The sequence below is a fragment of the Marmota marmota genome, unplaced genomic scaffold (assembly GCF_001458135.2).
Source record: "Marmota marmota marmota unplaced genomic scaffold, marMar, whole genome shotgun sequence".
NCBI classification, from domain to species: domain Eukaryota; kingdom Metazoa; phylum Chordata; class Mammalia; order Rodentia; family Sciuridae; genus Marmota; species Marmota marmota.
The window spans coordinates 3,010,923-3,034,069 of record NW_026000051.1 but is presented as its reverse complement, the minus strand read 5'-3'; the positions used below and the strand labels follow the sequence as shown (position 1 = coordinate 3,034,069).

The 23,147-nt window shown below is 54.3% G+C and overlaps 1 protein-coding gene and 1 long non-coding RNA gene across 3 annotated transcripts; one reads left to right on the top strand and one right to left on the bottom strand.

Moving 5' to 3' along the window:
• The first annotated feature begins 367 nt into the window (after positions 1-367).
• Ptpa (protein phosphatase 2 phosphatase activator) lies at positions 368-22,158 on the top strand. Of its 2 annotated transcripts, XM_015497454.2 has the most exons (9): positions 368-467; positions 2,692-2,778; positions 7,435-7,560; positions 8,878-8,995; positions 10,160-10,259; positions 11,061-11,185; positions 13,263-13,363; positions 17,332-17,439; positions 20,650-22,158. In XM_015497454.2, the coding sequence occupies exons 1-9, from the start codon at positions 444-446 to the stop codon at positions 20,725-20,727; spliced, it is 867 nt and encodes a 288-aa protein (XP_015352940.1). In that variant the 5' UTR covers positions 368-443; the 3' UTR covers positions 20,728-22,158. The 2 variants fall into 2 exon arrangements, with proteins under 2 accessions (XP_015352940.1, XP_048668876.1); XM_048812919.1 differs by lacking the exon at positions 2,692-2,778 and having other exon boundaries at positions 370-467.
• On the bottom strand, positions 17,130-18,263 carry LOC125619638. The gene is made up of 2 exons (XR_007351166.1): positions 18,083-18,263; positions 17,130-17,484 (listed from the first exon to the last, which is right to left on the bottom strand). It is a non-coding gene; the product is annotated as an uncharacterized LOC125619638 (long non-coding RNA).
• Positions 22,159-23,147: the final 989 nt, after the last annotated feature.

Genomic DNA, 23,147 nt, shown 5'->3' with positions numbered 1-23,147 from the left:
TGTGATCCTCCTGCCTCAACCTCCTGAGCCGCTGGGATTATAAGCATGCCCAGCTAGTCTCTTTTTTTTTAAGACAGGGCCTTGCTGAGTTGTCTAGGCTGGCCTCAAACTAATTATTCTCCTACCTCAACCTCCCAGGTTGCTAGGATCACCTTGCCTTTTATCTTTGCAGAGTGAGGAAGGCAGGAGGCTCGTGGGTTTGGCTTAATAAGGTATTCCTTTGTTCTGGAAGTGCATGTCTGGCTCTGCTAGGCTCAGGTGTTAGAGTCTTGCTTTAGAAAAGAGAGATAACAGTGAGCATGCATGTGTATGTATGTATCGGAGGAGGGATTCTAATTACCTATTTGCCATTTCATTATCTTTATAAAGATTCTTCAGAGGAGACCCCTTCAGGCACTCAGAACTTCATCATTCCGAAAAAGGAGATCCACACAGTTCCAGACATGGGCAAATGGAAGCGTTCTCAGGTACCCATGGTGTCTGTACTGTAGAGTTAGAACTGGGAGAGAGGTTGGGCCTCTTCATAGACAGGGTTTTCTAGGCATGACTGAGGCCATGAGTATCTTGGCCTTTCTTATTCTTGGAGCCTGAGTTGTCCGAAGTAAGGGAGAGGAATGGCAAGGTTGCTGACTGTCCCTTGCCCTCAGGGGCAGCCTTCAGAGATGCTGGATCAGGAAGTCTCAGGGCTAGGTCCCTGGTAGCCCTAGAGAGTTCTACTCTGGTTGTCATAGACCATGGCCCTGAATATTGTTGTACTGGCTGAATGTGAGTATTCTGAATAATATCTGGTCACTGGGATCCAGTGCGTCCGAGACAGAAAAGGCTGTTTCATGTTCACTTTGGCCAGGGACATGGCTGAGCCTAAAAATAGCTAGGGACTGTGGGCAGACAGGGCTCAGGGTTTCTCTGCTGCTCAGCTCAAATAGTGGCAAAAAGAAAACAGCTTGTACATGCCAGGCGTCTGGTCCAGCTGTGGAAAGATGGGGACTGAGAAAAACAAAGCCCATTTTGAATTCTTAGGGAAGGCCTTGGGCCCAGCTTCTATCAAGCTCCTACACCTGATCTGGTCAGCTGGGATAGAGAGTGTCTGTCATTCATGCAGGCGGGCAGGCCAGGGGCCCTTGTGTGCCTGGCAGATTCTCTGAGGAGTGGGATCTGCTCTGCTGTGTTGAGCCCAGACCCTGCAGCTCCTGTGCCTTGTCTTGGTGGGGTCAGGGGTCACCAGCCTGTGGCTCTTCCTTCACATGTCTGCCTCTCAGTGTTCTGAGTCTTCCCTGGGTAAAGACCTTGGCCTCTCCAGCTGCCCAGAAAACTGAGTTTGAGTCCTTTTATCTCCAGCTTCTCTGCCTCAGAGTTTCTCAATCTCCACCGTGGACATTTTGGGGCAGAGAATTATTGCAGGTGGCTGTCCGGGAGTGGTCAGCTCTACCCATTGAATGCTAGCAGCACCTTTTTACCCAATTGTTAGCACCAAAATGTCTCCAGGCGTTGTCAGCTGTCCTCTGGGAGCCATTGAAACCTGCTTCTCTACTTTCACCTGCTAGTGTTTTGGGATCCCCAGGATCCCTGTGAGGCAGTGAGTGAACACATTGTCGTGAGCCATCCATGGGCTGTGTGTGAGCTCTGCGCATTTGAGTGATATGAGGGGACTGGTCTGACGTTGCTGCCTGATTGGGCTCTGCAATGTATGTGTGCCTTTCTTTTTGCTCTGCCTGTGATCCCACACAGCACCTGAGATGGGCGTGACTTGCCATGATGTCAGTCAATCTGCTGACCACAAGACATCACTGAGCAAGACTCCACCCTTTGAAACCCAATCCCTTGCCTTATTTGGGTAGAACTTTCTATCCAATGTCCTTTCCCCAATAAATAGAGGGGTTCAGGGTGTGCCTGCTCTCTTGCCTCTTACCTCCCTTGCTCCCCTTGCCCTCTAGCATGGGAGCTGATACCTGAGGTCTCAGAGCCATCCCTAACCTCAGCAGTTGAGAAAAAGTTATTTTCGTGTTTGAGAGACTTCTTTGCCGTTTTCATAGTTATAGATACAGCAAACTCTTTTGCACCCGGCTCATCTCATCAGCTGGTATGGGCTGACAGGAGTGTCTGGTGTAGGAATGCCTGGTTCCCATGTGCATTCCAGCCTGGCTCTGAGGAGGGGTCCAGCAGGAAGCTGGGGTTGCATGTGCCAGGGACCTGGCTGTAGGCAGAACACAGCTCCTGGAAGCAGAGCCTCTGCAGTGCAGCCAGACACCCTGGCTTGTGTGCAGCAGGAGGACATCTGGAAGATGATGGGGAAGGACCCTTGGAGGTCTTCCCTGGAGTCCTAGGAGTGTAGCACAGTGGTCAGGTGCCCAGGTACTCTGCTATGGAGTTGGGCTGGCTGGCTCCCAGCTCCGTGTCTGGTGAGGTCTTGGTCCTGGAACATCTTGGGCAAAGCACTCCTCCACTGGAAGTCTTGGTTTCCTCATCTGTGAAGTGGGGACAGCAGTAGTGTCCCCCTCATGGGGGTGTTGTGCAGGAACTGGTAGCGACAGCAAGCATTCAGTGAGCATAACTAGAACCAGGTGTCATTGTACTTGGGAACTGCCAGCTTTACTGAGTATGTGACATTATGTGTTGAGCCCTCCCATGGGTTTGGGAGCCAGAGCAGTGTGGGTGGAGGTGGGGTCTGACGCCCTTTCCTCTGTTTGCTAGGCCTACGCTGACTACATTGGATTCATCCTCACCCTCAACGAAGGCGTGAAGGGGAAGAAGCTGACCTTTGAGTACAGAGTCTCTGAGGTAGGCGGAGCCTGCTGCTGCGCCACTCTGGCTGCTCGCCAGATGCATGGTTTGTTCTGCTGTCCATAGCTCTAACATTTTATGTCTGAGGAAATTAAAATTTATAACTGGAATCAAGGCCAATACACAGATTTGTTTTGTTTTGTTTCGGTAGCAGGGATTGAACCAGGGGCACTTTACCACTGAGCCACATCCCAGCCCTTTTTATTTTTTATTTTGAGACAAGGCCTTGCTAAGTTGCTTAGGGCCCTGCTAAGGTGCTGAGGTTTTGGCTTTGAACTCAAAAGTTCTCCTGCCTCACCTCCCAAGCCACTGGGATCACAGGCGTGACTGCCTCACCTGTAACTCTTCGTACAGTTTTTACCTGCATTTTTGCTGTTTTTGGTCCTGGAAATTGAACCCCAGGGATTACCTGGCATTTTAATATAACTTTTGAAACTAAAATAAAGGACAAAAGAAGTAAATGTGCTCCCTGGAGAGATCACTTATTGAAATGTGTGTAACCCTATCAAAAAAACTGACCTTGGGCCGGGGATGTGGCTCAAGCGGTAGTGCGCTAGTCTGGTATATGTGCGGCCCGGGTTCGATCCTCAGCACCGCATACAAACAAAGATGTTGTGTCTGCCGAGAACCAAAATAAATAAATATTAAAATTAAAAAAAAAAAAAAAGCTGACCTTTCCCTCAGTGCCCTGGAGATGGCACGCCTCTTGGCACTGCCACTGAGTGACTGCCCCATCCACCCAGCCCTTGTTTATTTAAACAGCCCTGACTTGAGGGCTAAGGTTGTGTCCCTGGACACTGCTGCTCTGATCACAGCTGACACACAGACCTGTGGGCCTATTTCCTGAGGTTTCATTCTCAGAAGAGGAAATGTGGAGCAGAGGTCACATGCAGTTGTTTGGTTGGTGTTTGGTTTGCACTGCTCAGTGGTGTTTTCTGGTAGTTCCACAGGCAGATTTGTTTGTTCGGGGTGGTCAGGAACTGTGGGCAGGCAGAACCTGTGGGAGGGCGTATTTTGCAGACTGTTCAATGTGGCAGAGCCATCTCCCAGGGCTAGGTCCTAGGCCTTCAGTGGCCTCTTGGGTTCATGTTCTAGTTGGCCCAGAGCCACTGTGAACCTTTTATCTCTGCCACCAGAGCCTGATGTCCTCTCTCAATGCTTCGGCCTACCCAACCGCAGCCTGGGGCCTGTTGGGTAAGGGCTGGCTTGCCCTGGCCCAGTTTCTTCACCTTCCAAGGCTGACATTGCCCACTCGGCCCTCACACCGTGTCCCTGGTGGAGTACCTCTTCTTGGGCCCTCTCTAGCTACTCAGTGGCCCAGGACTTGTTCCCGTCCTCTTGGGGGAGCTAGGCCTTTGCTGGGTGCAGATAGGTAGCCTTCCCTTGGGAGCCAGCCCACCAGTGGTTTTTAGGTTGGTTCTTCCTGGGCTGTGGCTCAGGGCACAGGTGACTGGCAGGAGAAAAGTTTCCTCCTTGAGCCTGTGGGGAGGTTGCTTATCTTGCTCAGTGGGCCAGGAATATGGAGGGACTAATTAAAGGGGAATGTCATAATTACCCCAGCAAATGCTTAGCTGCCAATCCCTTTCTGGTTCCTCAGCTGCTCCTGAGGGTATATGGGAAACGGCCACCATGCCAGGCATTGTCTTTTTTTTTTTTTTTAATTTTTATTGTTGGTTGTTCAAAACATTACATAGTTCTTGATATATCATATTTCACACTTTGATTCAAGTGGGTTATGAACTCCCATTTTTACCCCGTATACAGATTGCAGAATCACATCAGTCAGGCATTGTCTTAAGAGCTGTTCTTTTGGCAGGGTGTGGCATTGCTTATGTGCTGGGGTTCTGGAGTCAGGCTAACTGGGATTGCTATTGCACCACTTCCAAACCTAGTGACCTTGCCCTTTTTGATTCTTGGTGTCCTCATCTGTATGGTGAGAAGAGACAACAGATGTATGTATGTATGGCCCCAGGGAGGGGCCCCTGAAATCTTGTGCAGGGTTTTTCCTCACCTACTGTGCCTGACACAGACTACAGGCCCTTGCTGCTCTCTTGCTAGTGTTCTCGATAGGTTTTACTGGGTACTAATGTTTATGCTATTGCTTCATCTGTGGTCTTTCTGACCTGGGTTCATCCCAGTGCTGGCCCGACTCTGAGCAGAGATGACTCATTTGGTCTCCAGCAGACCCTCTTGGCTTCTGCCCACAGCCTGCAGGGTAGCAGAGGCACTGTGCATGGCTTGTGGCCTCTCCTCCTTCCGCCTGCCCTGCGCAACTGCTGAGCTGCCTTGTCCTCTCAGCTCTGGCTCCTTCCTCACAGATGGTGGCTGCTGCTCCAGCACAGACAGAATGACCTGGCTACAGCTTCCACACACTGAAGCCGAGAACAGCCTGGGGCAGGGAGCTGGTCTCAGCCTGTGATTAGAAGCTTTTATATTAGATTTAGATTGTACTTTAGATTTAAAAGATAGATTTTATTTTAGATGCCTGTCCTACTCTTTGGGAGTTATTATTTTTTTGTTTTTGTAAAATAAAGGTGATAGTGGATAGGAGGTTTATTTTTGTTGTTTGTTTTTCTAACATGCTAAGGGGGCACGATGAGATGATGGCTGATAAGAGTTTTAGGGGAGGTTTTCCTGGTCCATGAAATCCGTAAAGGAAGCCCTGCTCCAGGCAGAAGGAGGGCCCTCAGGTTATTCTTGGTGCTTCAAAGGGATTCCAGCCCATAGTCCCCCACCTCCTTCACTCTTCCCTCCAGTGGAGGCAGCCTCTGCATTTAAAAAGCCCTCTCCAGGAGGAGGAGCTGGGAACCTTTTAATCATTCATTGACCCAGCTGAACTAGCAGCTGGGGCCTGGCTCCTGCCTCCTGGAGCCACACCTTGGTCTCCTTCAGTGCCCAGGGAAGGGGGGGGGCCTGGAGGGACCTCCAGGGGGGCTGTGCTTCCTGGAGCCAGGCTTCCCTTATCACCCTTCCTGAGCCTGGTTGCCGCATGGGGTCTGGTTTGGGCTGTGCTCATGAGCAGTTCCTGGTGACCTGGTTCTTCACAAAGCCAGGCTGTGGCAGCATTTGCTGTCACGGTTCAGCAAGGTAGCTTTATGCCACCCTAGCAATCTGCCTCAGCCAGGTATTAAAGGGAGAGTTCTCTTCCTTTCCCCCATGTGCCGAGCACAGGTACAAGGGAGCTGAGGGGAACAGGGGCTGCACAGCCCGGCACATTGCCTGTGATGTGGTTGGTGCTTCCTGACTGGACACAGCTGGGGCTGCAGACTAGCCCGTATTTCATTGACTACAGGGGGACAACAGCCGTTGGCATCTCCACTCACAACAGCGGCCCTGCACACAGCCGCAACCTGACTCTGCCTTTAAGACACTGCTTTTTCTGTGGGCATTGCCCTGCTGGTTCCTAGCTATTGCCAGGGTTTCCTTGAGGTTTCTCCTGATGCCATTCGTTCCTGTAGACACAGGCAGGATCTGCCTGGCTTGGGATTGCCTTTGTGTGCTCTCTCCCTCCTGCCTTCAGTTCTGGCCAGCTCCTCCAAGCCACAGTCTCTAGCTGCCCAGATCTCTTTTCTGAGTGATGTTTGTGCGCTCATGCCTCCCGTCTCCGTGGCACCGTTTCCACTCCCTGGTCCCTGTCTTTTGAGGGAAAGGTGTTGAGGTGGGCATTGCATGCGATGGTCCAGCATTTCCATGGAGGTTGAGTCGAAGATCGTTCACCATAGTGTGGTCTGTGGTGTGAAACAATTGGAAACGGCCCAGACATTTAGTAGCAAGGAATTGCCAGATCAATTGCCATGCACTGTGCAGTGGGATGTGCCCACTCAGTAGGGGCATCATAGCATTCAATTCGTGCTGATGTGGGAAGAGGTTCCTCTGGGTCTCAGAGTCCACGTATGCATCAGTCACCCCGCCACCCTGTGTGGGCACTGTGCACCGTAGGAACCCTTGTTCCTGGACTTGAGATGAAGAAATGGAGGCTCACAACTATAGTTGCAGCAGCTCAGTAGTGTTTTGGCTAAGATTTGAATACAGGCCCATCTGCCGTCAGAGTTCGTGCTAAACAATGGGAAAAGACAAAGTATAAAAAGAGCAGAGGGGGCTAGGCTGGGGCTCAGGGGTAGAGCACTTGCTTAGCATGTGTGAGGCACTGGGTTTCGATTCTCAGCACCACATATAAATAAAATAAAGGCACATTGACAACTAAAAAATACATTTGAAAAAAAAGAGCAGAGGGCATGTTGAGATGTGGATCGTTTGTGAATGGCAGGCCACTCCCCACTTTCATTTCCTTCCTTTCACACTTCTGTATTCTGGGAGGGAAGGTGTCCTTATGGAAGGCCACAATAAACTCTGTTTTAGCAAAGCTCAGGGCCGGACTTGTGCTTGTCCAGCAGCCCTCCATAAAAAGAGTGCTGAACCCACCCATTCCTTCCCATTGGCCTAGTGCTGGTCCCTCTCTAAAGCTCCACTGCCCCTTGCACCCATGACCCTCCTTCATCTTCAGGATAGTTGGGAAGAAAGGGGGTCAGCAAGGAGGATGATCAGAAGGTGCCATGGTGAGGCGTCACCATCCAACAGCAGTTGGGACTTCCCTCGGTTGCTCTGGCCTAGGGCCACAGGTCACTGACTTGGTACCTCTCTTTCACCGTGCAGGCCATTGAGAAGCTGGTGGCCCTTCTCAACACACTCGACAGGTGGATTGATGAGACCCCTCCGGTGGACCAGCCCTCTCGATTTGGGAACAAGGCCTACAGGACCTGGTATGCCAAGCTTGATGAGGTAAGGCTGCCACAGCACAGACGTGGGGTGGGCTGGTGGGAGGCTGGTTCTGGCACTGGAGGGAGGGCCTACGTGTGTGGAGCAGGCATTTCAAGCTTTCAGGCACATAAAAGTCACAGGGAATTTGTTAAAATGGCAATTCCATTTTCTCAAATTGCAAATGTGTTTACCATATGTCCCAGACATCTTCTGGGAACTGCTGCTGTGGTTACATGATCTCATGAACAAGCTTACTTTTTTACTTAATTATTTGTGTTTTTTTTGTGGTGCTAGGGATGGAACCCAGGGTCTCTCAATTGCTGAGTTAGTGCTCTACCACTGAGCTAAATACCCAGCCAGGAGGCTGCTTGTTAAGTTACTGTTGGTATTGGCAGCAGATAGGAAATATCCCAAGTACCCATCGAGAGGTGTCCAATACTGAGCCACCCACACCATGGAGTGCCATGCAGCTATAAAGAAGAATAAGGACACTGTGCAGGGAGCTCATTGGAAGGGAATCTGTGACTTAATGTCAAGTGAAGGAAGAGCCTGTGTAGTGATGCAGGTGGTGAGAAAGAGGAAATAAAGTACGTGTCTGTGTTGCTTGCATTTGCGTGAGGAGCACCCTGGAAGGTGCACAGGAGGCTCTTCCAGCAAGGCTTCTTCTGAGGGTGGGGAGGGGTGGAGAGAGACCTGAGCAGCCCATCTAAAGTGTTTGCTTGGTATTGGGGATTGCACCTGCGGCGCTTTGTCCCTGAGCCCTTTCCCCAGCCCTTTTTTAATTTTTTTGAGAAATGGCCTTGCTAAGTTGCAGTTCTCCTTCCTCAGCCTCCCCAGCCGCTGGGATTACAGATGTGCGCCACTGCACCTGGCCAGCCAGATGGATCATGACCTATGTTCTTACCATTACACTCATCACCATGTCAAACTGCAGAGTATTTGGGCTCTCCATCAGGGAGAATAATGCTGCTTGGGACATTCTTTTGTGTTTCTTTGGCATATTTATGGCACAGGCTCTTGCTGCCCTGGAGTGTGAAGGATGTTGACTATGGGGACAGTAGCCCTGGCCTCCCAGAGTCCTTCTGGGCTCCCAGTGAGTTACCAGAATGAGAGTAGATTCTCCATCCTGGCCTCAGACCCCTGTGCCCTGGGGGAAGGTCAGCAGGTGATAGGTCACCCCAGGGTATTCTTTCTGCTGTGAAAAGTAAGTGTCCCTCCTTCTGAGGCACTCGGATCAGGGCGCAGGGCCAGCCTACATGGCAGCCTGGGCCCCAGCCAGATGCTGCCCCATATACTACCTGACCTGCTGCCCTCTCTTTGTGTCTCTTGTGCTATCAGGAAGCAGAAAACTTGGTATCCACAGTCGTGCCCCCTCAGCTGGCCGCAGCCGTGCCTGAAGTGGCTGTCTACCTGAAGGAGTCTGTGGGGAACTCCACGCGCATCGACTATGGCACAGGTATCTGCTGCTTGTGGGGTCTGTGTGGGTTTGGCCTCGCAGCTTTCTTCTTGCTGGGTATTGTCTCATGGCCCTCCGAGCTGGCAGCAGTTCCCCCAGCCCTCACAGTCTACTGGGGCCTGCTTGGGTGCCCTTGTTTTGGGGAGGTGTGTGTGGGCAGCCTAATGCTGCAGCTCTGGATTGGGCCACCAGGGGGAGCCAATGCCACATGCATGGTGGCTACTCAGAGCTGATTTCTGGTTTTGTAAAGATAGTCTCTGTGAGCTCTGTATCATCACTCAAATAATAATTGATTGAGCACTTACTATACCTCAAGGCAACTGCTTACAGAAGCTTTGTCAGATGAAAGAGCCTCTGTGCCCCCAGCAGCATCTGGCCCCACTCCCTGGTGCCTCTTGCCTCCTACCCGTGTTCTCATTTGTTACTGTCTCCCCAGTACCCCACGTGGACAATGACTACAAAAATAGTAGGTGCTCAGTAAATTGGGTAGGCTTGCTGAATGAGTAAAACCATAAAATAAAATATGCATCTCCCCCCCCCCCCTTTTTTTTTTTTTTGGTACTGGGGATTGAACTCAGGGGCACTTGACCACTGAGCCTCATCCTCAGCCCTATTTTGTATTTTATTTAGAGACAGGGTCTCACTGAGTTGCTTAGTGCCTTGCCATTGCTGAGGCTGGCTTTGAATTTGCAATCCTCCTGTTTCAGCCTCCCCGGTGGCTGGGATGACAGGCACGAGCCACCGTGCCCAGCAGGTACGTGTCTTTTTAAGAAGCCAATAGCCTGGCTAGGTATAGTGACTCACGCCTGTCATCCCAGCCACTTGGGAGGCTGAGGCAGGAGGTTTGCAAGTTTGAGGCCAGCCTCCGCAATTTAGCAAGGCTGTAAGCAACTTAGCAAAACACTTTTTCAAAGTAGAAAACAAAAAGGGCTGGGGTTATGGCTCACTGGTTAGGTTTCCCTTAGTTCAATCCTTGTATCAAAAAAGACAAAAAACAAAAACTAGCCTGGGCCTTTGGGGAACTCTTATGGATGTTTTGGAAAGGCCCAGGTCCTCCTGGGTAGGACAGAGGCCTTGTTACCTCCTCGCTGGCCTCTAGCAGGTCAGGAGCAGCCCGGACTTTCTCCTGGAAGACTGTCCACTTGGCTGTTTCTTCTCCCCTAGGGCACGAGGCGGCCTTTGCTGCCTTCCTCTGCTGTCTCTGCAAGATCGGGGTGCTCCGGGTGGATGACCAGATAGCTATTGTCTTCAAGGTGTTCAATCGGTAAGGGGGAACAGGGGCAGGAGAGGTGCTGCTGGGGTTGGGAGCCAAGGGGGTCTCTTGTCCTGGGGTGGGGTGCCGGAGGGTCTTTAGTGCCTACAACCCTCATCCTGTCCTAACTGAGCCCTGGCTGTGGGCGTCCACAACTCCTTGTTCACCCGGTTGTGGCCTCAAATGAAGGCCAGGGAAGGAAGTGTCGTGAGCTATGCTCCTGGTGCTGGGCCTGTGAGGCACCGTCCTGAGTCCTGCTCAACTCACAGAGTCCCGTGACAGCCCTTTGAAGTGCAGGCGTCCCCTTCCTTTCACAGAGAAGGAGACGGTCTCCACTGAGATCTCTCAGCCCCTGAAGCCAGGTAGCCCACTTGGCAGTGCCGTGTGCACAGAGCCTCCGCTCCTGGGTGCATTCCGCCATGCCAGTGCACAGGCCCACGGGCGGTGCGGCCTGCAGAAGCCCCATTCTGACAGAATGGGAGGTTGGAGCTGAGAGGACCAAGGAGATGATCTCTTAGACTCCCGCCAACCTCTGGACAGCACCTGGAGGTTGGAGAAGTGGAGGCTCTTGCCTGAGGTCTCACTTGCTGTAGTTGATGGCAACAAAATCCAGTTTTCTAGTTGGTGTTTTGTCCCTTTTCCTGCAGAAAGAAGACTTGAGTGGGGGGACAGAGTGACTTGGTTCGGAGGTGCTGGCTGGGCCTCCCGCCTTTGTCCAGCTACACCCTTCCGTGGTTCTTGGCTGCCTTCTTCTGGAGGCAGGGGCTGAGGGGTGGAGACTGTACTCACTTTTCACCCCCATTTCCACTGCAGGTATCTGGAGGTTATGAGGAAGCTCCAGAAAACATACCGGATGGAACCGGCTGGCAGCCAGGGTGTGTGGGGCCTGGATGATTTCCAGTTTCTGCCCTTCATCTGGGGCAGTTCACAGCTGATAGGTAACGGAGGGGGCGCCCATCCTTTTGCCCGGACCCTGGGTGCCTTCCGTGTGCCCCTCCTCCCTTCCCTCCTTCCTGCCCAGGGCAGACAGTGACAGCTTGTAAAGCCGGGCATTATACCCGCTATTGACGAAGACTGTTTGCTGTCGACCTTCTGCTGTGAGCCCGTGTGGCCAGCCAGGGGAGGCGGAGGCCGAGTGCCACCAAGATAATGGAAAGTGACATGGGCTGGAGCAAGGATGCATAATGGACTGTGTGAAATGCACCTTGCTCCTGGCAGCAACTGCGGGATTTTATGTTGAAAACGAGGGGCTCTTTCGATTTGATGACCAACGTCATCCACTTATTATCAAGCTGTGTGCTGGGGCCCATCAGGGAACTGCTGCTATGCTGGGGTGTGGGCTGCTTCCTGTGGGGCTTGGACAGGCCTGCTCTGTGATGCCCCACTGTGAAACTGTTCTCCAGACATGGTCAGTCGCTCAGGATCCACCAGTGGGCTGGGGGTGTGTGTCATAGTCTCTATTATTTTTTTATTTTTTTAGTACTGGGATTGAACCCAGGGCACGTAACCACTGAGCCACACCCCCAGCCCTTTTTATATTTTATTTTGAGACAGGGTCTTACTGAATTGCTGAGGCTGACTTTGAACTTATAATCCTCCTGCCTCAGCCTCCCAAGCCACTGGGATTATAGGCGTGCACCACTGGGGTTCATCTGCACTCAGTTCATCTCTATTTTAATGTAGGATGAACTGCCTACAAGGTGATACTTGGGTGCCTGTTCGTAGAGGACCCTCTCTGAGTGAGGTGCTGCCCTCAGTGCCTAGGTAGAGGTTACTCCCTGACCCCACAATCTTCTCAGTGACCCAATGGAGAGTCACCCAGTGAAGGGTCTTTGCCCGCGTAAGGCCAGGCGTGGTGCTGACTGCTGTGTGGTAATTTTTGTCATGTGGTCCTCAACATCCTGAGGGGCCACTGTTCTCATCTTCACCGTCCAGGTGAGGAAACAGGGCTAACCTCCTTCATCCAGGGTCACAGCTAGAGAGAGACAGCCATCTGAGTGCCTGGGAACACAGTCAGGTCGCTTCATGTTGGACACAGTTTGAGAAGCGCGTTTTCAGGTGGTCTCATTGTGCCAGCATCCTGTGCTTCCCGCGCCACCTGGGACAGCTGAGCCGTACTTAGCTGTCTCCTGACACAGGCCGGTGGCCATAAAGATGAGGCATTCCAGGGGCTCGGGATGGGGCTCAAGTGGTAGCGCGCTCACTTGGCATGCGCGAAGCACTGGGTTCTATCCTCAGCACCACATAAAAACAGATATTGTGTCCCCCTAAAGTTTAAAAAAAAATATATATATATATATGTATAAAGAGGTGTTCCAAAACAGTTTTATGGTACTTTTTTGTACATAAGAGTATACTCTTAAAATAATGATAAAAAGTATAGTATAGTAAAAACATAAAGCAGTAGCAGATGTTTATTATCGTGATCAAGTGTTATGTATAGTACCTAAGTGTGAGTGTTATGTTTTTGTGACTGGTAATGCAGCAGGTTTGTTGCACCAGCATCACCATGACCTTGAGAGTGACAGGTTCTGCTCCATACTGTGACATCATGATGGCTGCATCACTAGCTGATGGGAGTGTTTGAGTTCCATTACACACACATACACACCACACACACACACACACACACACACACATTCTCTCCCTCCCTCTCCCTNTCCCTCTCTCCCTCTCTCCCTCTCTCCCTCCCTCTCTCTCCCTCTCTCCCTCCCTCCCCCCCCTCCCCGTCTCTGTCTCAGTGCTGGGGTTTGAACCCAGTACACCATGCCTGCTGCCACATGCAGCACCCCAGCCCCTCCATGATCATCTTGCAGGAGGATTGCTCCTGGGCATGGTCCCTCATTGAGCATCACCATGTGATGCACAACTGGACACACAGAGAAGGCCATTTACTGCTCTTGCGAAGTCAAGTGTTGAGGACATTGCAGGCAAAACTGGCCCTGGAGAGTGCTGGGCTGGGGAGCCCAGTGGCTTGAGGGCCTGTTCTGACCGCCAGGGCTCTGCTCTTCCCAGACCACCCGTACCTGGAGCCCAGGCACTTTGTGGACGAGAAGGCCGTGAACGAGAACCACAAGGACTATATGTTCCTGGAGTGTATCCTGTTTATCACTGAGGTGAGAGGAACGGGCAGTGGGGAAACAGCCTCCAGCTTAGAGGAACCAGGGCTGATGGCTTTGGGATGGCTCAGAGCAGCCCAGGGTGGGCTACCAAAGGTGGCAGGGGTGGCACTAAAAATAGGCATTGAAAGAGAAAGTCTGTTCTGCCTTTCCTGAAGGGACTAACCAGCCTTCTGGACACTGCAGGACTCTTGATCTAAGACTCAATTACTAGTTGGACTTGGCGACCTGTGCAGTGGGTCTGAAGGAGTGGTGGGCATTGTCGGGGGAGGGCCAGCATCTTCCAGGTGGGGCCTCCAAAGTCTGCAGAGCCATTGTAGGAATGGAGGACTAGAGTGACCTGGAGGGGACAGCTTTTCACCTAAAGGGACATATCTTATTGCCTGAGGACATGCGCCTGAGTGAACTGTTAGAAGTGAAAATGAGCAGCCTGTGGTGGCAGTTGCTGGGTCCAACCCACCTGGCAAGGGCTCTGACTGCAAGCTCTTGTCTCCCTAGGTGGGAGCCCCCATGGGTGGTGGGGTTCTACGGAATCCCTAGGCCTCGCCTTAGCTTTTTGAACCAGAACCTCAGGGGACAAGCACCAAGAGCTGTATTTGGACACCTGACTGCAAGGAAATCCTGGGGCCCAGGGCTCTCAGGGCCTTGCTTCCAGGAGGTGTGGAGACTCCATGTCTCCACCCTGTGCCTGCAACCCCTCATCCCTGAATTTGCAAAGGGTGCCCTAACTCTGCTGTCTAGAGGTGGCTCTTATCTTTTCCCTAAAGCCACATGCTTGTCTGCCCCCTGGTGCCTGTGCACTCCCACCCCAAGGGGCTGCCTCCTTGGCTGCCTGATCTGAGTCCCCTGAGGCAGGGAAAAACATGGTTAGCAGCCTAGAGCTCACCCCCCCCCCTCCTGGTCAGCATTCGGCTCAGGCTTCTGCCAAACTCCAGAGGCCAAAGGGGAATGACACATTTTTTCCAAGTCAGCAAATGGAGCTGGGACTGACGGCTGGATGGCTACTGCTTTGCTTTTGGAGATCTGCTGCCTTCAGCAGTGTAGTTGGCCCAAGGTCGGAAGGACTCGGGCAGCCTGGCTCTCTGCCTTGAAAGCCGATCATGCACTGCTTTCTTGGGAGTGCAGTGTGGGGGTCTGCAGAGCCCTGGGAGGCTCCGGGATGAGAAGAAGAGCAGGTGGGAAGCTGGGGGTGCAGATCCACACCCCGCTGGCCTTGAGGCCCAAAGGCTAAGCTGTCTGGTTCCCTCTGGTGGCTGTGCCATGCTCCTAGATCCCTGTCAGTAATTCTGAGAAGGAGGAATGTCGTGGGAGCTTCAGGGACTATTGAGAATTGATTCCATGCTAAAACTTTGCAATTTTTGTTTGTTTAGTTGGTTATGGTGGTATAAAAACCCCAAACCCTTTCTTGAACTGTAGCCAGTAGGTGGCGCTAAAGGCACACTGAACTCTGGGTGAATTTGGTAACATTTAATTGGGGGAAATGTGGGAGCTGGGGGCAGTTTGGGGCTGTTTTGCACCTTCTCTGCAAGGGCTGGTTTTCAGGGGGTCGAGACTCACTGAAATACATGGTGTTAAGCAGTGGATTCTGGGGGACGTGTACCTCAGGACCTGCTGGGTAGCCTCACACTTGTATTTAATTCTACTTCAGAGCCCTCTTACACTTTAGTGGGTGAGTGGCCTGGTTTGGTGCACCCAGACTCTGGGGTTCAGGAGCCTGGGGGTTTATGTGGAGGCCCTGTGCTCTTTGCTGAGAAAGGGGGCGATGTTGTTTTGGAGACCTGGAAATTCCTAAGGTTTGATGCAGCTAGGAGGTTAAACCAAACACCAAGAAGTTGGGAATCTTGGAATTGGGCTGCTCTTCCTGAGTCTTCTGCTGCCCTAGTAGCCCTGGAATGCATCCCCAGTGAAGGACCCTGCGCTGGAGTTTTTCTTCTGCTTTGGGAAATGCAGCCCTGGCGCCTTTAAGAGCTCAGGGCAGGCAGGAAAAGAATTTCAGTTTCAATCTGGCTTCTAAATTTGGAGTTTTGGGAAGGGAGGGATCAGATTTCAGCTGGAAGGGAAGGAGCTGACAGGAAGGCGCTGTGCAGAGCCTCCCCCACCCCCTGCCCATCCCCCTCAGTTACTGACAGAGGAACCATTTACAAAAGGCCAATTCTCTGGGGAGTGGAGAGGCAGGAACGCAGCGTCTGTGAGTAATTTCCTGCTCAATATGGCTGCTCTGACTCACACGATTCCCCTGGGGTCACTGCGGGACTGCAGCCTGCTTGCTCGTTCTCGTGTGCTCTTCTCCCTTTGTGGCTAGAATGAGCTAATTTTTTTCGTCGCCTCGCCCCCAATTTCTTTTTTCTTCCTCATCTGTTTTCCTTTCCCAGAGTTGCAGTCTCCTTCTGACTTAGGCAGACCTGGGGGCTCTGGAGGCCTGGGGACGTCTGCCTTTCCATACAGCCCAGCCTCACTCTGGCTCTGCCACGAGGCCACAGAGGCCTTTGGGGGATGCAGCCCATGCCCCTGGTGGGCGAGGCCCGCCTTCCCTGCGTCCATCTGCATGCCTTTTCCTTGCAGAGACCAGGGTGCCTCCCTGGCAGTTTGCTCACAGGGCCTGGGAGTAGGCAGGCTGGGCCAGAGCCTGCAGAGAACCCAGAGAAGGGGCATCTGGGAAAGGATTGGGTGGCATATTGGCGAGTGGGACAGTTGGAATAAAGCTGTGCAAAGGGGCCCTGTCAGCTGGGGTGCACTGATGCTATGAGGTGCAGGGAAGGGCCAGGAAGAGCCTCTGGGGACCAGGGTGGGCTAGGCTCTGGTGCCTGAGCCTGAGGCACAGATGGACTCTCTGAGTTGGCCTCCCTGGAGAAGTGAGGGGCCTGCCCAGTGGGTCCCCAGCTGGGGGTGCCACTCTGTGCTCCTGAGGGCTTTGTGCCCCACCACCCAGAGGGAACTTAGGGCTTCTCCTTTCTGCTTGGAACATGGAACAGTCCCCTACTCTCAAGCCTCCATGCACAGCTTCATCTGGAACTTTCCACCCACTCAGAGTCCAAGGCTGCTTCCTTGCCAGACTCAAGCCTCTTTGCTTTGCAGTCTGTCTCTGCAGTCTGGGGCCCCAGTGCTGAGTCCTGTTCCCCAGCATAGTGCTGCCTACAGGCTGGGGAGGGAGCTGGGATGGTGTTGTAAGCCTCATGCTTTGGAGTGCAGAATAGCTCCAGACACACCCACCCATCCACCCCCCCCCCGCCCACACACACACACACTTCCCTCTCCCAAGTTGTGAATGTTCTTCTTCCTTCCTGGAGGGTCAGACTTCTGGGCTAAAGGATAGACTGTGTCCCCTGCCAGTCTTGCTGTTGTGGTTGCCATCCCTTCCTCCCTCCTGCCAGCCAGGCTGTCTTTCCTGAATCTGCTGCTGGTGCCCCTGCCTCCTGTGCACCTCGCATTCCTTCCCTCCCCTGTCTGCCATGCAGGGGACAGTGGATGCCTATGTTTGGCCAGACCCACCACAGCCCTCCTGCAGCCCCTTTCCTCTGTCCCGCTAGCTCTGCCTGGCAGGTAGGGACCAAGTATGCTGCAGGGAATGGAGGTGTCTAAGCTGCTGCTGCCGTTATCTGAATGGGAATGAGTCCACTGCTGGAGAGGCACTCTGTGGCTTGAGGGAGCTGGTAGGAGCTGTACCAGGATCTGGGTGGCCATGACATTTTCTGTGGGTGCAGGATATGGCAGGTGATAGAAACCCAGCCCTTATTTTTACTGCAGGAAGAGTGATAACTGGGGGTACAGGCAAGTGCAGTTGTATTTTTCCAGTGGGCCTCAAAGGCCAAGGGGACCCCTGCTTCTGGCACTTGCGTGCATGTGTGCCCCTCAGAATATGCTGTGGCCTGGCCCTGGCTTGTACGTGTGAAAGACAGAGCACAGGCCACAGGGGACAGGGCCAGCCTCCGGGTGACTTTCTTTTAGCTGGTGGTCTTCTTTTCCAGATGAAGACCGGCCCGTTTGCAGAGCACTCCAACCAGCTGTGGAACATCAGCGCCGTCCCCTCCTGGTCCAAGGTGAACCAGGGCCTCATCCGCATGTATAAGGCTGAGGTGAGTGGCTGCCGCCATCCCCCTGCTGCCGTGCTGTTCCTGGGGCTGGGGACCAAGCAGATGGGGGCCAAGACTGCTGCGCCCACCCCATTGTTCTGCTCCAACTCTTAGTCCAGGGCCTGTGACACCTGGAACCTCAGAGTCCCCATCTGGTGTGTGGGCAGTCAGAAAGGCACTGGGCTGAGCCCCCTCTGCCCAGTGAGCCCAGAGGCCCCTCAGGCAGCCTGAATGTCTGTCCCTGTGGTGACAGGAAACAAGGCATTCTTGGGAAGGGGCTCCTCCAGAGGCCCTTTTGGAAGCCTCGTGTGTGGCTACTGAGTGGGAGGGGATCTGCAGGGAGGCTGGGAACTGGCATTTTAATGACCAATGGCAGGTACTGTCCCTACTCTCAAACCTGTGGCTGGGAGGGGCCTCGGGTGCTGGAGCTCCCCCTGCTGGGAGGTGCTGCCCCTCTCTTGGTGCCTCCTGCCCACAGCTCCTTGGCACCACCCTCCCAGCCTGGAGAGAGCCGATGTCTTTTCATCCTGCCCCTTCCACTAGCCCTCCCATGTCTTGGGCACACTAATGCAGAAGCTGCTCGACCTTGGCCAAGGAAGACCTGGACCTGTAGTCCCTCACCTGAAGCCATGGGACCCCAAAGTACCTTTGGTGGTTGTCCTGTGGCTGCCCATGTCTTGACTCCTGGTCAGTCTTCCTTCCCTCCTGTGAGGGGGTGCTCAGAGCTTTCTCCATCTATGAGTGGCGGCAGGACCACGGAGGGGTGAGAGGGTAGCGTGATTTAGTAGCACAGATGCTTCCAGCTGGCCTGTCTCCTTGCGCTTGGCCTGAAGGGGTTAATGGCGAGCTGCTTGAGCTGACCAGACCTCTCCTTCCGCCCCTCCCCCTGGATCCCCTTCCTCTGGGCTTCACATCCTGTGTCTGGGTTCCAGCCCACATACCTCTCTAATCTGAGAGGCAGTTGCTGGGGCTGCCCAGGCTCCTTCCGGCCTGAGTGCACCCGGGTCAGTATCCTCTGTCCCAGCTCTGTCCTTTCTGACAGCTCTGCTGGGAACTTGAGCACAGTGCTGGCCCTCTCCACCCCTGGGGACTGTCCCAGCAGTGGTGGTAGGGGTGCCTGCCCCACTCGTGTGTCAAGACAGTGCTGTAGCTGCCTTCTTTCCCTGTTTGGGACCTTGGCCCAGGGTCCCCGAGGCAGGCCAGAGACAGTGCAGGCTGTCAGCAGGACAGTTGAAGGGTAAAGGTGGCCGGCATTTCTATGGTTGTTGAACATAAGGAGGACACTGCTGAAAATGGCCACCAACTCAGGACGAGTCACGGGAGCAGCAATAGGTGACAAGACACATCTACCGGGCTGCCCGCTCTGGGAGCTGGGATTGCCCCTGCCCTGGGCGCTGCCAGGTGACTCCTCTGAGGGGTAGAGCCCAGGCTTTATAGTGTCCCCCCCTCACTTCTGAGTTGGCAGCAAGCAACCCTTACCTATGGTTCCCCAAGGGCCCAGGGAACTTTGTCAGCCCAGTTCTCATATGGCAGTGGGGACCTTTGAGACCCACCACTTTTGAAGTCCAGAAGGAGGTTAGCAGGACCAGGGCCACGAGCCACAGTTGGCTGCTGGAGGGAAGTGGCCTCCTGAGCAGCCACAGAGCCTGCCCAGGCCTGGTGCTGGTGCTCAGGATTCGGAGGACCTGCCTGGCCTGCCTTCCCGGGGCTTTGCGCGGTAGTGCCTGTCTCTTCTGAGGTCGTCACTGTGTCTGAGGAGATGCTCCCTCTACTTGAATTGCTGGGACCTTCAAGGGCCTGGTGTTGGGAGCTCTGTGAGGGACAAGTTGAGACAGCTCTCTGTCGAGGTGCGTGGCAGGGCTGCCTGGTGTGCCTAGAAAAGGGTTTGCTGGAGGCTCCCTACCCAGGAGCCTTGACTTCTTCCCAGTAGCCTCTGGCCTCTGCTCTGCCCTGGCCTCTCCTGTGGGTTCTCACATGAGAGCTGGAGGCAGGTTGACCTTTGACCTTTTCTGGCATTTCAGGGCCTGCTCTCCACATTCCCACCACTTGCAGATGACCAAAGCATAATGGTAGCTGCCTTGTCCCTGGTTTGGATCTGCTGCTCCTCCAGGAACCACACCAGGGGCCCAGCTGTGGCTTGGGACCCTGCTCACCTGAGCCTTGTGTCCCTCTCCTTTCCTCTGACTTGTGGACCCCCCAACCCAACCCACCCCCCCATTTCTGCAGCTGGTTTCTGAGGTAAGGGAAGTTAGTCCAGTCCCAGCACCCATTGTCCCTCTGCATTAGCTTGAGGTCAAGACCATAGCCAGAGCGAAGCTCTCACCTGCTCTGAGGCCATAAGTCTTGTTCTAGCCCAGCCATGAGGCACCTAGCATACTGGTTGTTTCCATGGCCAAAGGTGTGGGAGGAGGCCCTGACCAGCCTGGCAGACCCTGCCTGCCTGTCTGGAGTTGCTGCCCTGAGACTTGAGCTGGGCTGTGGGCACAGGAGGCCAGTGCAGGGCTGTGGCCTAGGCTTGGGCTGCCTGTGCACTAAGCCAGCCTCTGGGGCAGGTCTCATTGGTCAGCCTCTGTGAAGGGGCTGGGCTGGGCGAGTTCAGGGTGTCAGCGTCCAGTGTTCTTGCCCCTGTACCTACACAGGGCTGCAGGGAACTGCTTTGGGTGTCAGCTGGTTCCCATTGTCTCACTCTTAAGTGCCAAGATGCCTTTTTTCAGTCCAGAGAACCTAAAAGTGGAAAAAACGGGCCCTAGCTGCTCTGTAAGCTTATGTTCAGACGTTCTCGTAGCTCTACGGCCAGGACCTGGGCTGGGCTGGGAGGTCCCATGATTAGGAGGGTCCTTTTTGTCTCATATCCAGCTTCCCCTCTGGACCAAGTGACATCTCTCGGCTTCCACTCTGGGGCCAGTCTGCCTCTCCCTCTCCCTCTCCCTCCCTTCCTCATGCGCCTGCTCTTTTTGCTCGTGCGTGCGCGCTCTCTCTCTCTCTCTCTCTCTCTCTCTCCTTCTCTTGTGATAGGGAACAGGAGAGTATCTGTCACCCTTCCTTGAAGGCCCTGCTCTGACTTGGCCATTTCCTAGGTCCTGTTGGGACACCTCCTGGAAGCAGCTTGTCCCAGCCTCCGTGGCTGTCCAAGCTCCCCGGGACCTGAGTGGCCGATCTTGGCCGGCCGGGTGCTGTGTGGCCTTACCTTTCCACTCTCTCTTTTCCTCACAGTGCCTAGAGAAGTTCCCTGTGATCCAGCACTTCAAGTTCGGAAGCCTGCTGCCCATTCATCCTGTCACATCTGGCTAGGAGGGGCCAAGCCACCAGCGCCATCCAGGCCGGGGTTCCTGTGCCCTTCCCGACCCTGGCACGCCTCCTCCTGCCCCTCCCTCTGTTCTTCTGTTTGTGAGAGGCTGTTGACTGGGTGGGTGGTAAGTGGGGGCTTGAGGAGGGCTCAGATCCCAAAGCTGAAGGACCCAAGTTGGGAGAAGTGACCAAAGTGTGGCCAGTTTCCTGACCTCCCCTGTGGTGGATGGGCAAGAAAAAGGGACAGGATCTGTTCCCCACTCCTGCTCCCTGCCCCTCTCCTGCTTTACCTGTCCAGTCCCACTCGGAGGCAGGGGCTGAGGAGGCATCTCACTGTTTCCATTGCTGTCTGGTCCAGTTCTCGGTGAGGCCTTTCTAGGGGTTGGGGTGGCTGCCCCGTGCAGGGGTGGGTCACTCCTAAGCCATGTAGTGAGGGCATATGGGCTGGAGGCTGAGGCTGGCGGGCAGCCATGGGGTGGGCAGGGTGGATGTTGGAGAGGCCTTGACTGTTCTAGCCAGTGACCTTCTAGACTCCTCAGGTGGCCCCAGGGCTAGAGTGCACCTATACCCAGAGCTCTGTCCTGGCTTTCTGTGCTCCGGCCCCTGACTTTGCCAGATTTACTGTCCATAGCTGCATACCCCCACCCCCCACACCCCGGGGCTGGCCCATCTATGGAAGCTGCCCTTTGGGTAGGCCCTGGACACCCGGGAGGGCCGTCTCATTGGGTGGCCTGTCTTCCCAGAACTCTCCCCAGCAAGGAGCGGTGTCAAGAGACTGGTTGGCGGGGCGGGAGGCCTCGCTGTTGGGTCTGTAGAGAACCTGGATTCATTCCTCCAGCCTGTCTAGGGCCCAGCTGCCTCTGCCCCCTCCTCACTGCCCAGCCTTCCCCAAGCCCTGGGCTTCTGCCCAGCTCCTCTAGCAGGTTGAGTGGCCAGTGTGGGAGGCTGGAGAGGCTGCAGCCACACACTCCTCGTCCTCCCACCCCCTCACGGGATGAGGTAAGCAACGGCCCCCAGGCCCAGGCACTGACTGGAGCATGGGAAGGGTTGCCTGGCAGGCCCCCAAGGGTGGGGGTGCTGACAGCAGCTGGCCACGTCTCTCCTGGGGCTGTTCCTGGGCTCACTCTTGCAGGCTTCCCTGCCCAGCCAGGCCTGCCCTTCTCCACAGCCCCCTCCCTGGTGTAGTCTACAGAACCTTCAGGGAGGGGGCACCGAGAAGCACAAACGAGGGCTTGAACCAAGACCAGCCAATGGTCTGGGCAGAGGCTGGGACAGGATTTTGAGAGTCACAGATGAAGTTTCCCAGGAGAGGCCCAGGGCCTGCCTCCCTCCCAGGGTTAGATCACCACTCTTCTGGTTCCCATGTGCCCTCCTGGGCCTGTAGCTCCTGCTTTTTTGTTGCTGTTTGGATTAAAGCCTCTGTTTTGCACCTGTTGCCTGTGTGAGGCCCATCTTTTCCTGCCACCTTCCTGCATGACTGTCCCATCAGGTCCTTTCCTGTGGGCCCCTGTGTCTGGGGCTTGAGGGATTTCAGTTTGGGTTGATTTCCCTGGCAGTGCAACACACGGAATTCAGGCTCTGGAGCAGAAACCAGGATTCAAATCCTGTCATCCCTACCCCCAGTGACAAGGTTGTGGGTAGATGACCAGATCTCTCTCAGTCCCAGCTTCCTCATCTATAAAGTGGCCATTGGACGTGAAGTCCTCAGCCCAGGTCTGGCACAGAGCAAACGCTTGTGGTCACGGCTGCTGGTTGTGGTGCTGTTTGGTGCGCTGGTGGAACTCTGTCTCATGCCTGCAAAACACGAGCTCTGCCACTGAGCTGTACCCAGCCTGCTGTGGCTGTTGATGAAGCAGCCCCTCTAGCGTGGCACTGGGACACACTCTGCAGTTCTTAAGGGCGTGGCCTTCCTCCTCCTCCTCTTCCACCACCACCACCACCACCACCACCCATCTATTCCTGTAGTGCTGGAGTGAACAGTCTTAGCTGCTTTCCCTAAGCCCTGGTGGCCTCAGCACTGGGTCACCTGTACCTCCTTTAAGGGGTTCCTTTAGGCACATGTGAGGCCAAACCTGAGGCTGGCTGCTGGTGACGGGACAAGGAAACCCAGGACAGTTGACTTCTTTCTGAGCCTGTCATTTCATAGGTGGTGGCTGTGTGTTCACGGCAGCCTTGGATCAAAAAGCAGTGATGCTGGTGGGGGAGTGTGTTGTAAAGAAAGCAGCAGCAACGGCGGGAAGGTGGGGTGGAGAGGTTTCTTGAGCTAGAGGAGGCCTCAGCCGAGAGCAGCTGCAGGGGCAGCCCACAGTGCTGCCAAGGGCCAGGGCCTGGGGACTTGGAGTTCAATCTGGGTTTTGTGCCTGAGAAGGGCCTGCGGTGAGGTGGGAGGGGAGCAGGACCTGTCTGGGAGGCTGCAGCTGAGG

Bases quoted from the DNA above. Each gene is read 5' to 3' on its own strand.
- Ptpa (XM_015497454.2), top strand. From the start codon at position 444: ATGGGCAAATGGAAGCGTTCTCAG. The intron at 468-2,691 runs GTACCCATGGTG...TCTGTTTGCTAG, and splicing joins GCAAATGGAAGCGTTCTCAG to GCCTACGCTGACTACATTGG. The intron at 7,561-8,877 runs GTAAGGCTGCCA...TTGTGCTATCAG, and splicing joins GGTATGCCAAGCTTGATGAG to GAAGCAGAAAACTTGGTATC.